Source organism: Xyrauchen texanus, chromosome 49, assembly GCF_025860055.1.
Source record: "Xyrauchen texanus isolate HMW12.3.18 chromosome 49, RBS_HiC_50CHRs, whole genome shotgun sequence".
In the NCBI taxonomy this organism is placed as follows: domain Eukaryota; kingdom Metazoa; phylum Chordata; class Actinopteri; order Cypriniformes; family Catostomidae; genus Xyrauchen; species Xyrauchen texanus.
The window spans coordinates 7,225,675-7,239,556 of NC_068324.1; the positions used below are offsets into that span (position 1 = coordinate 7,225,675).

The 13,882-nt window shown below is 35.3% G+C and overlaps 1 protein-coding gene across 2 annotated transcripts in view; it reads left to right on the plus strand.

The window, feature by feature from the left end:
• Positions 1-1,957: 1,957 nt before the first annotated feature.
• LOC127640527 (cytosolic carboxypeptidase 4-like) overlaps positions 1,958-13,882 on the plus strand; it is a 207,668-nt gene continuing 195,743 nt past the window's right edge. For both annotated transcript variants that reach the window (XM_052123142.1, XM_052123143.1), the window contains exon 1: positions 1,958-2,083. In XM_052123142.1, coding sequence (XP_051979102.1) covers positions 1,969-2,083 — 115 coding nt within the window. In that variant the 5' untranslated portion in view covers positions 1,958-1,968. The remainder of the gene's footprint in view (positions 2,084-13,882) is intronic.

Sequence of the window (13,882 nt, forward strand, 5' to 3'; positions counted from 1 at the left end):
TGTAAATGATAACTCTGGTGATATTTAATCGGCTCATAGTGTTCTGTTTATCGCTTGGCCCTGTACATTTTTAAACTCATGCCTGTGTTGCTGAACCAAGTGAAATGTGATAAAGTGGGGACAAGTCCACTTCAATTTGAGTTTGAATGCATTTTCTGGGACAGTGATGCTTTGGTATCACTGCCTTAGTTAAAAGGATGGTAGGATTTCATTGGTGACCATAATTAACTATGTTCCATCAGTGTCACTAATGGAGTATAGTCCCTTGGTGATGGTTTCTGAACCTACTCCAAGACCAAAGGCTCTTTAAGTGTTAAGAAATGTGCTGATTCTGTTCTGAGGCAGGCAGAGATTTGACCACATATGCTGCGGCCATTAAGGGGCTGATCATGAAATTGTAGTACTATAATAAAGCGACAGACTTGTGCTTAATGCAGCTTTTGCTGATGTAAAAAAGATATTAGATTTGAAAGGTACACGCAATGTGAGACATATCTAATTTTACATGCAGATTAAGTGCTTTATTAACCTACACCAGATAGCTAGCTGTCAAAAGAGTTGCTTAGTAAGGCATCACCGAATCAGTTATATTGATATGTTGTTTGAATATCATATTTGACATTTTAATGTTATATTTTATATTTTAGCAGTGACTATACAACCAACTACAGTCTAGTTTGTACTGCAGTAGGCTATAGACATTGTTACACTTATTTTGTTCCATGTTAAAGTGACAATAAAGTGATTTGATTGATTGATTTGATTTGATGTAGTTACATTGAAAAAATAATAGACATTAATTACTTTAAAAAGTTTTCTCTTAATAAAACCTACTATGATGACTATAGTTTGCACCAAAACACATTTACTCACTTATTGTTGCTACCATAAAATGATGGTAACTTGGTAAAAGCTAACAATTTCATAATTAAATAAATGTGATAAATATTCTGAAAGCATCTTAATTTTGATTCCATATTAATTCATAATTTTAGAGTCATACTAATAACTGTATTAACTATGATATTTTGAAATAATCTATAGTTAATATATGGAATTAATATATATAATATATATATATATATATATATATATATATATATATATATATATATATATATGTATATATATGTATGTATGTGTGTGTGTACGTATATATATGTTTATTTAATTATTAAAATATTATTTCTTTATTTAACTATGCATTTAATTAATTTAATATGTATTTAATTGTTTATTAAAATTAGTTTTTAAATCATGCATGATTAGCTGCTGTAAATCTGAATTTGGTATTGAATATAAAAACAAAGACAATCAAATATTAGGTTGTTTCTGACCTTTATTAAAAATAAAGATTGAAGTTTAGTTGTTCAGTTGTGTATAAAAAAAAACTATATTTAAAACTATTGTAGAAATAAGTGTCTATATTGAAAGATGACTCATCATCATGGGCATTACATTTCATGCCAGTCTCTTTTGATTGATGTCCCTGATGAGAGGATGTAATTTAACTCTTTTTAAACTTTCTGCACCACAACTACAGTATGTAGCTGGCCACTTAGGGGTCACAGGAGAGCCCTTAGGATATCCCACCATGACAAATACCCCCTGAAATAGCAAGACCGTAATCCTATTGATATTGAAAGAACACCGCAAACTGTCAATCAAGGCCAGCATCTGCTTGGCCTTTTGTAAATTACACTGCCCATTTAAAGTTTAATTGGTGGATGTGATGCCCAACAGTCAATTCTGACCCATATGACATACCATTTGAGATCAGAATTTTGCATGAATTTGTCTCTGTGTGGAACAGTTTGTTGAGAGGTTTCAGTGCAACAGCAGTTGACTGCCTTGGGTTTTACCACCTGATCTTATTGAGGAGTCAGAGCCAGTTTAAAGTGTTTTAGTGCAGAGCTTTATTTTCCTCTTGGCCTATTATTCTGGTCCCTGTAAAAACACTTGTGGAACATGGAACGGTCTACTGAAGTCATATTGGCACCCGATGCCCCGGCACAGGTTGCTGAACCATGGATGTTTTGCAAATCCTCTTTGTTCAGAAAGCTGAGACAGCACTTAACCAACAGTAAGTATTGTATACCCATCTGTCTGTCTGTCTGTCTGTCTGTCTATCTATCTTTAACGTTTATGACTGGATGTGGACCAAATGTTAAAGTTTAAGAATATGAATTTTTCTTGAAACATGCGCAAGCACCTTTTAAAGTGGGCAGAAAATTACAGTGTTTTATAATGGTGGGGATTTTGAATTAGACCAACAATTCCAGTCTTTTGAATCTGTTTACCAAAAGGATTCGTTCAGTCATGGTTCAACATTTCTGCAGATTAGGCTACATTTTCTGGCCTAAGTATATGAATAAATAATTGACAGCGTGGTCTGTATTTGTAGCCATCCTTAGGTGCTAATGACTTTGCATTTCTTAGCTGATGATCAAGTAAACCAAGTGTCAGATGAGCCCGTTGTGGTTTTCCAGCCCCATATTTAGACATTTCTATGCTCTCTGTGAAACTGAGTAATGTGTCGAGGACAGGCTGTGATCTGGCACCAAGTTGATTTTTCTAAATAAATCTATGAAAGTTGATTGACAGTGCATCTGAGCAGACATTTACATTTATGCATTTGGCAGACACTTTTATCCAAAGCGACTTACAGTGCACTTTATTACAGGGACAATCCCCCCGCAGCAACTTGGAGTTAAGTTCCTTGCTCAAGGGCCCAACAGTGGCATCTTGGTGGTGCTGGGGCTTGAACCCCTGACCTTCTGGTCAGTAACCCTGAGCCTCAACCACTGAGCCACCACTGCCCTAGCAGCCAGAGTTAATGTTTATGTCATCTGGGATCAGACTTATGTATCTGTTGGAGCCTTGGTTCAGTCAGTAAGACTCATACTCACAATAAAATAGTCTGCTTGCAGTGAAATTGGTTTGAATCTGGCCTATGTCATGTAGGCTAAATACCAATCTAATTCCCGCTCTTTCCCCCCCACCATCATGTCTGGTCTCTTCTGACCTATACTATTTATGCAAAAAGCCTAATCTAGGCTATACAGTAAAATTGTTTCTATTTTGCCATACGATTGGTTGATTAGATAATCGCATGGATGATTGTTGGTGCCAGATGGGCTGGTTAGTGTATTTCTGTAACTGCTGATCTCCTGGGATTTTCACGCACAACAGTCTCATAACTCAGATAACCACTCTATACAATTGTGGTGAGAAGAATATCATCTCAGAATGCTATTGTGAGACCTACACAATATTAGCAGGTGGTTTTAATGTTGTGGCTGATCAGTGTGTGTATTTACAGAGTTGGGGATTAATGGAATACATGTAACGGGAATACGTATTTAAAATTCAAAATATAAGTAACTGCATTCCATTACAGTTACAATTTAAATAATTGGAAAATTAGAATACAGTTACATTAAAAAAATATTTTGATTACTGAAGAGATTACTTTGCATTTTATTATCATTTGTTTAATTTAATATTTAGTCCTTTCAGATGGAAAACATTTATACATATAAATGATGTGATCCAATGAAGTGCATTTGAACAGCGGTGAAACACTTTCTTATGATGTGTTACATTCATATGAGCAGACAGAGAAGTAAGTTTGGATGTGTAATTAACATAGCTACTTTCATTGCTGGTCAGCTGAGTGGAAGTTAATGTGTATGCATGTATTCACCAAACTGTTTTGTTCAGGATTCGCAGTTTAGTACCCCTTCAACTGAACAATTCCAGTCGTTGCATTTACAAAATATAATATTTAAAAGCCTGGTTTTCCCCTGAACTTGTATTGCAGAATATGGTGTAACACCACCGTGGCTGTTATCTCTTGTCTCAGCAGGTATAAATGCTTCTTGATTTACAACCTGCCCCCAATTGACTGGCAGTTTTAAAATAGTCAGCATTTGACTGATACTAAACTGTACTACTGATACTTATTTAGCTATTTATAGTATTTTTATTTATTCTTTATTTTCTCAGTGTTCATTTCTAGAATTGGTTGACAATGTTTAATAATAATAATGTCAAATATTCTTTGATAAAAATATTTGTTTAAGAAAGCAGCCTTCTGAGTACCTTTGTGTAATCATACTAGTGCAAAATCGGTGCACAATCCACACAGAAAAGGTCTGTTTTCATTCCAGCTAAAAAAATCAACTATATTGGCACCCATATCAGTAATAGGTGAATTCCCCTCTAAAATCTGTATCAGTATCGGTCTCAAAAATCCCATATCATCCATCCATCCATCCATCGTCAACCGCTTATCCTGTGTACAGGGTCGTGGAATCCCATATCAGTCGGGCTCTAAAATATATATATATATATATATATATATATATATATATATATATATATATATATATATATATATATATATATATATATATATATTTAAGCAATATCACAGGAGCAATTGTGCGATATGGCCCTACATCAGCACTGCTGTGATTCGGCCGCAGGCAATCAGCAAAAAAGGCCATAGGTAATCACAAGTTCAATGAACAAGTAAATTTAAATTTTTTTAATAAACTGAGTACGGTCATAAAAACACATTTGTACATGGAACTACTTTCTTACACAATGGATCAGAATCTGCCGTTGCTGGTTCAAAACAAATGATGCGTCCAAGCCTTCGTAAGTAATTTAAAAATGTCACTTCAGAAAAAGTTTCACGGTTTGTGCTGTTTCTTACAAGTTATTGGATAAACAAGGATGGATGGATGGATGTTTGTGTGAGAGAGAGAAAGAGAGAAAGAGAGAGAGAGAGAGAGAGAGAGAGAGAGAGAGAGAGAGAGAGAGAGAGAGAGAGAGAGAGAGAGAGAGAGAGAGAGAGAGAGAGACGGAGTGTGTGCTATCACCTGTTGCCACACCCAAGCAGAGATGCTATCAGCTTTCTGAAGATCAGATTTCTCAGTGGTAATATAGCCATCCAAGCGGGGGTATTCCTCTCTATTTTGCGGTAGCCGGTGTGCATGAGTCATTCCCTAGAAACCGCAATGTCCTCCACCACTTTAAACAGTATGTATCCGATGTGGAAACTCTGGTAAGAGGTAAGCACCTTGAGTTCTGTAATCAATCAATCTGTTGTGTCTCTCAGCTGTGTTGAGCCTGAATGCTGAAGTTGTTAATTTAAAGCCGTTTAAAGCTATTTCCTAGCTTTAGTAATGTAGTAGTAATATGAGCAATCACGGAGCGCTGTTCTAAGTAAACACTGACTAACGGTTTCGCTTCACTTCACCAACTGGCTGATATAACACACAAAGATTATCTTTTGCCACCACCTGCTGGCTAACATACTGTATGTAATGTAAAAAAATATAAAAATATATGTTTTATGTGGTCTCAGACTTTAACAATACACTATAAAACCACATATGCTGTTACACTTATTTGTAAAACCTCAAGTGAAAGGCTGATTTCAACATGATAATCTTGATTTTTATTATGTTTATAGATTAACTAAAGTCTTAAGCTGTATGTTTTTTAGATGTTTATGCTGTTAATGTTCATTTCTAAGTGGCCATGAAAAACTTAGGTGACTTTCATTCTATGCAGCCATCCAAAATGTCGTATGCAATGAGGTTACACATGATGTTGGTTTGTGGGTTTAGAGTAATTGCTATGTTCAGCAGTGATAGCAGTAGGTTGTCTGAAAATGGACCATGCCTAAGAACTATTCAAATTACAAAAGAAGTTAACTGAAATGCAGAAACTAATTTCTCTCACATGCCATCTGTTCACTTTAATCTTTCATCATCCAGCAAGCGTGAGAGGAGAGCTGGAAAACAGTGTTGCAGTACTGATCTGATGAGAATAGATTTCTGCTTTTAAATCTCAACTGTGCTTTCCACTTTTGGGCTTTGCTCATAATTATTATGTTATTTTATCTCTGAGAGAAAGATTCACAAAATATATTACACATTACATATATTTATATATGTTACAAATACAGTACATATTGCTACCCAAAGAAAAGCAAACATCCAATGAAAGAAGTGAACAAAGCTACTGTAACAGAAACAAAGAATACCAAAAATACTTGAAATTTAAAGAAATATTCTGGGTTAAAAATATGTTAAACTCAATCGACAGCATTTGTGGCATAATGTTATTAACACAAAAATAATTTTGCTTGCCCCTACTTTAAATAAAGCAACAATTTAGGTTTCAGTGAGGCAATTGCAATGGAAGTAAAATTTTAGAGTGTTTAAAGGCAGATACGGGAAGCTTATAATTTTATAAAAGCAATTACGTTAAATATTCTATTAAAACCTTGTATAGTATTTGAGTTGTAACGTTTTTTAATATGTCATTTTAGGGTTTACACTGTTACGTTGTCATGGCAGCAAAGTTGTAAAATTGGATATAACTTTACACAGAAAAAGTTAGTAAGCGATTGTATCACAGTAAATCATGTTAACACACATATTGTTTATGTCTTGTGGATATACTTTTGAAATAGTAAGTACTTTCACATCCACATTCACTTACATTGCATGTGCCTCACTGTAACCCAGATTTACATAAAAAAGGAGTGAGTGTACATTCATTTTTGTGGTAATCAACATTTCAGATTAACTTGTATTTAGCCCAAAATATTCCTTTAATTTAAATCAGTAATATTAACAGTGTGTTCTTCTAATTTTACTAGATATTGTTCTAAGAGTGCACTTTTCATTGGTGGAGTATACATAAACATAATAACTGGTCATTTGTGTCTAAAATGTACATTTTTGTCAGTAAACTGTCATATAAAAGCAACATTAAACTTGCAATCATGTTGTTTGTTGTACTGCATATCCAGCAGCCATATCACCCTGTAGCTCAAGACTGGTTGCCTAATGATGCTAAACTGGGCTGAGCCTGGTCAGTATCTGGATGGGAGACCTCCTTGGAAAACTAATGCTGCTACTGGAATAGGTTTAAGGGAGTCCAGCAGGGGGTGCTCAACCTGTGGACTATGTAAGTTCTAATGGCCCAGTATAGTGATGAGGTCCTGCTCTCTGTGGTCATTAAAAATCCCAGGACATTTTCGAAAAGAGTAGGGGTGTATCCCTTACCAAATTCCCCCATTGGCCTTTATCAATCATGTCTTCCTAATAATCCCCATCCATTAATTGGCTGTATTACTCTACTCTCTCCTCTCCACCAATAGCTGGTGTGTGGTGAACGTACTGGCGCACTATGGCTGCAGTCGCATCATCCAGGTGGATGCTGCACACTGGTGGTGGTTGAGGAGAGTCCCCTTGTTCACTGTGTAAAGCATTTGAGTGTAGTGTCAGAAAAGTGCTATATGTAACGTTCATTCATTCATGCATATCAGCACAAATGAAATTACCTTCCCCAAACTAGATTCTGTGCTGTAGGCATATACCTTGTAAAGGAATTTGCCACAATTCTCAAAGGTTTCCTTACCTACTGAATATACAAAAACAACAAAAAAGAAAATCCCTCTTTCAGTATTGTGTATCTATTTTGCATTATTGTGCCTGGAACCATGTGCTTTCCAAACCAGTTCATTAATGTGCATATGTTCTTATCCCTTTCCCAGGGTCACAGTGTGAGTGAAGAACTTTAATTAAAGTAAACGAAACTCTGTTTGAACTCAGTGGCTGAGAATCTGAGACCCAGTCTTGGCATTCCCTGCGAGTTTCTTATAACTCAACATGTCCTGCCTGCAAATCTTTCATCTGATTACCTCTGATGCTGTGTATTAGTTGTTAATACACATACACAGTGTTTTACATTTATGATAATTAAATCATGCAGGTCAAGTGTGTCTTATGGCAAGCTGTTTTAACATTTATTCCTTAAAGGTATGTAAGATTCAGAAACCCTTGTTATTAATCACACATGTGGCCGTTAAGTGAACTGCAGCCAGCTACCTGTTGCTCGTCCTCGAGCTCGTGCACACTCTCCATAGGGATGTGAGCAAGCGAGCATCGACCAACACAATGACGTAACGTGAGACTGAACGTGATTCACTGGCATCATGCTGACAGATGAGGTAGCATAATTAAAATTACACAGTATATTATATTTAACTCTCCAGTGCAGGAACAGGGCTAGAAAAATGTATGGATATTGGTCTGACTATGCGAGACTGTAGTTTGAAGTAATCACTTTTCTTTGCATGATACATTGACTGCATTTATACGATAGCCTATGTCGGCATTAGCTAGCTAGCCAGCTTTATCAATAGCTGTTAATCACCATGCAACAACTTATTTATGCAGCACAATGAGCTAGTAGCAAACAGCTAGCGGTCGTGTTACTGTTAATGGTCCGTAATGTTTGTGTCACGTTTAAGATGATGTCATGGCAGTAGAGGCAGCGCAACTATTACGATCAGCCTATAATCCCAACCACGTTGAGGTGGCACTAAACTGCAGTGGAAAAGCAAGTTCAGAAAAGTAAAGCGAGCAGAGTCGAGTCGAACCGTAACAAGTGCCATAAGCTTACCTGAATGTCAAATTCAAGGTCAGTTTTGATCCCTAAAACCGAACGAAGGTCCCTCCAGGAATCAAATGCTCTGCCGAAGTTCACTCCAGTTTTTGCTTGACCATGATCACGTTCTGGCTTAGTTAGAGTTTGTGTAGGAGTTGTTGTTGTGTTGGGAGCCAGCCATTTGCTGGATTCCATCTCTAAGATAACGTTACCTAATATTGCAGTTTGTTGAAAGCACTGAGGCAAGGCTCTCGGGAGCGTGCAATAACATCATTTTCTTTTGGATTTTCACGGCAATAGCGACCCACTCCATTCGCATGAAAATCAGTCTACAGGCTTTAATAGGCAACCTATGATGTCCGGGAAGGGCTTGTTTTTTTAAGTTGCATTACAAGCCCTTCACACATTGGCAAAAATTGCGAATATTACATGAAAATTGTTACATATCGCACCTTTAAAACTTACTAGTATCTATTTTTATGTTACTATTACTTAATTTTTAGTGACTAGTATTTATTCCACTAGATATTAATACTATATCTCCAACAACAAAAGGAACTAAGAATGTGGATGGGAATATCTTCATTCAAATGTATCATTGTATAAAAATGAGAACCTTTCAGCTGTTAACATTTGTTGTATTTTATATGGATTTACAACATCTAGATTACCTTATAGATCGAAATGGATTGTTTTAAAATGATTATAGCTAACCTGCTCTAGGAATGTTTGCATAGCATCAATGAAAACGCAAAAAAATATAAATTAGTTGAATTTGGCAGCATCAGTTATAATGTAGTCTAGGGCATATGCCATATAAGGATTTTGCGTATGCCCACCTAAACTGAATTATGATACAGATGACAGTCAGAACAGCAAGGAGGCTTTTAATCCATAACCTTTAATTAACTTTTAATACAGAGCATCTGTCTTTCCGCGCATGGAGCAGATGGAGCGCTGAACTGAAGGCAAGGGCATAATTGATAGTTCGACTCAGCTCAGCTACCAATCAGAAAATTTGTTTTAGATGCAATGGTTTATTTTCTAACCAATCATATATTTTTCGTTTCAATAAGAGGCAGGACATTTCTTGTGTCTACGCTGAAATGCTGATGGAGAAATTTTGTGGAGTCACCACAATTTTCGCTGTATATTTACTTCACTGCTATAAGTGAAAATATTAATATATTTAAATAAAAACGTATGCTATTAAACTTTGGGAAAATAACGAGTATCAGTGCACCCGTGCTTGTTTTTTTTTTATGCTGTTCTTAGATGACAAGGTGTCTCGCAATAGTATCAAATGTCATTTTTTTTCTCTCTTTTACTGCTGTCAGTGGTGCATTTTTCCCCTTATGATATCAAATCATCAGCTTGTCTATTAAGAAATTAAAAATTATTTCACTTTACTCACAAATAAAACAAATAGCGTAATCATTCATTCTTATGTACTGTACATATTAATATAACACGTTAACGTGAACATTACACTCATTGGTCATTACCTACAGTGCTAAACAGTTTATTATGATGAGGTAATGTATGTATTAGTTTATTAATTAGAGGATGTATAAAGTGTTACCCATTCTACAGTTAATGAAAAGAACAGTTAATCAAACCTATTAATTTAAATAGATATTTAATATCAAGTTTTAGTAGTCTACTGTATACCATGCCAGCAAGAAAATTGTCTTACCCTGACATACATTTAGTAAGTTCAAATGAGACTATGATTACAATGCACTTAAATTGTTCTTATTATTTATGTTGTGAAAAACATAATTTTCTTACACATTTTATATAAGTGTAAATATATGACATAATATATATAGGTCTATCTTAGGGTCTAAAAGTAATCTTTCCCAATGGGTATTTAACATAAAATGTATGTTTTAAGGAATTCCATTACATATTTTCATGGTTAAGGTTGCAATAATTGTCAAGGGATATTGATGGATTTCTGATTATGTACTGAATAGAATTCCCAAAATACATTGTGCTGCAGATAATCCCTCCCTGCATTTGAAATCACTTAAAAATCAAAAGTTCACATTGAATGAATCAACATAAAATGCCAGACCTCAATGTATCAGTGTGTTTACATACCAAAGTGTACACTATCCACTGTTAGTGTAATTATAGTAATATCAATGATTATTATTTTTTATATTGCGGAGTAACTATTTGCACTACGTGTAAATAGTAGCTGCCACACAGGGGCGCTATTTACACTCAAGTAGTCTGGTGGAAACACAAAAATTGAAGACAAACTGCACCTCCAAGTGTCGTCTTAAGTGTGTGAGTGTGAATATTTGTTTATATTAAGCAGAATTATTTTATTAATTTATTTTACTTAGTAAACCTTTTAAAAAAGTAATATGAATACATTATCCTAATGCACAGCCTTATACCACACATTTTACATATATACTATATATATATATATATATATATATATATATATATATATATATATATATATATATATATATATATATATATATATATATATACAAAAGAAGATATGTCTTGCCAGCTTTACAACTATTCTTTAGAGAAAACAAAGAATTATAAAAAAAAATCCAAATCAATGTTTTATGAAGCAAAAGACCAGGGTTGGATTCCCCTCTTTTCCCCATGCTCTAGTCGGTCAATACCCTTTATATTTATTTTAATACGACTTATAATAATAAATTCATTTAATATAGCCCAAATGTTGATTGCCTCGCAGTGTTTTGGTCACGGTAAAGGTCGGGGCATTGAGAGGAAGGCATGATATGGGTAGGAATTTGTCTAGGTGACAGAAGCTTCCAGCGCACAAACAATAAAACAAGACAGATAATAATAATAAAAATAGAATACAAATAAAAAGTGAACAGAAAATATAAGTATATATACGAATACATGATATATATATATATATATATATATATATACATACACACACACACACTGCTGGCCAAAAGTTTGGAATAATGTACAGATTTTGCTCTTATGGAAAGTAATGTTTTTTCACCAAAGTGGAATTCAACTGATCACAATATATAGTCCGGACATTAATAATGTGAAATATTACTATTACAGTTTGAAAACAATGTTCAGAAGTTTGTGAATTACTTCAAAGAGTTCTAATAAAAAACATCCTCCACGTGGCCTGAACCCCCGAGTTTTCTCTTTACTGTTGTACATGAAACTGGTGTTGAGCAGGTAGAATTCAATGAAGCTGTCATCTGAGGATATGTGAGGTGACTGTTTCTCAAACTAGAGACTCTGATGTACTTATCCTCTTGTTTACTTGTACATCTGGCCTTCCACATCTCTTTCTGTCCTTGTTAGAACCCGTTGTCCTTTGTCTTTGAAGACTGTAGTGTACACCTTTGTATGAAATCTTCAGTTTGTTTTGGCAATTTAAAACATTATTTAGCCTTCATTCTCAAAAAACTATTGACTGACAAGTTTCTAGAGAAAGCTGTTTCTTTGTTGCTATTTTTTACCTAATATTGACCTTAAGACATGCCAGTCTATTGTATATTGTGGCAACTCAAAAACAAACACATAGACAATGTTAAGCTTCATTTAACAAATCAAATAGCTTTCAGCAGCATTTATTTTAATGGCAAGTGATTTTCTAATACCAAATTAGCTATTTAGCTCTTCAGCAGGGAACTTCACACTGCTCCAGTGATCTGTTGAAGATCTGTGTGAAGATGGGGCCAGCTGGTCAGCACAAGATTTTAGACAAGCGGGTGAAACAATGTCTGGGCCCTGTGCTTTCCTTGTCTTTTGTTTCTGGAAGGACAACACACCTCCTCTTCACAGATCTCAAGTGCAGATTTCTAAACACAGGAGAAACAAACAAAAACAACAAAATAATTGGAGAGCGCCACACATGGCTGCCATCCACGGTGCAATAGCATCTAGCCTTTGTATTATTATTCTTATTATTATTACTTCATAAAGAAAACACATTACTTTAGTCTTTTATTCTTTATTTTTTATTGGTGCATGGCAAGAATAGGGAAACTAGAGCATGACAATTAAGTATGGTAAAACGTTTAAGTAAAGATACATATGCAGCAAATTAAATGGTATGGTAACAAGGATAAAAATTGACAGACAGGAGGAGAAGTGCATTATTCAGTGCAGGGCCAGGATCAAGTTAGCACTGAAAGTAAATATTTAATCAATGTTAATATTACTTAATGGACACTATTGATCTAATTACAAGTTGAGGACCTGAAGTCATTACACCCAATATTTCCCAAAATCCACTTTAACTGTGTGGCTGTTTACACAATATGTGTTCTTGCATCCAAAACAGAAAGACTGATCAAAACGGAATGGAACTGAATATGTTACCGGTCCTACTCGACCCAAATCAGTATCTCCGTCATGGGAGGCGGCGCTAACGAGGAGGCTAAAGGCTACAGCCTACAGGGAAGTGAAGTTTACAGACTGCACAGCTACCTACCAGCTTGCTACCTTTACACTCACCCCCCTAAACCTCACTCCCATCCGGGTCACGGCACCACTGCAACAGGTCATGCTTGACCCGCTCCGAATGGGATTGAAACCAGCATCTCTGGGATAGGAGGTGGGCGTGCTAACAAGGAGGCTAAAGGCTACAGCCTCTAGTGTCAGTCACCTCTTGAGGCCAGGGGAGTGAGCTTTACATACAGCACAGCTACTTAGCAGCTGGCTACCGTTACAAATGCAGGGGGTCTCGATTTGAGTATTTCAAAAGTTAAACCACTTTCAATTTTACTCACTGTTCTAAAAAAGTGACGCTCATGACACGAGAAAAAAAAAACCAGAAAGACATGACTCAACGACCAAAAATGTGTTGACATTAACATTGATAGCCATAATTTGTTTTTATTCATTTCAAAACCAAAGTTCTAATGCATGTACATTTAAAAAAATATATATTTGACAGCTTTTAACATCATAATGGATTTATTCTGTTCTGTGTGATGTTCTATGCATGACATCTCCTGCGCGCGCAATGCAAGATCTCACACGCAGTAGTATGCCTGACAGCATGCGCAAGACAATTCCCCAAAGTCTCCCGCTTTATCTAATCTCATCTGCTGCTTTTGCTCACTCATACACATTTATTTTTATGCTGTTTTTGATTGTAAACTAAAATATAATTGGTTACTTACCCTTTTCCGGAATTCTGTTTTTTTTATTATTATATTTTTTTTCTTTCTATATGAACATCAACAGAAAGGCAGTTATACCTGAAAGATTTACAAACAAAGACCGAGATTATAATTCAGTTTACACCTCACATTTTCCTCAACATACCAAACAATAAATTACAAAAAAATAAGTAAATTAACTAAAACTAAAATAAAAATAAAGTAGGGGAGTAGGAGATTTTTTCATTACAAAACCAATC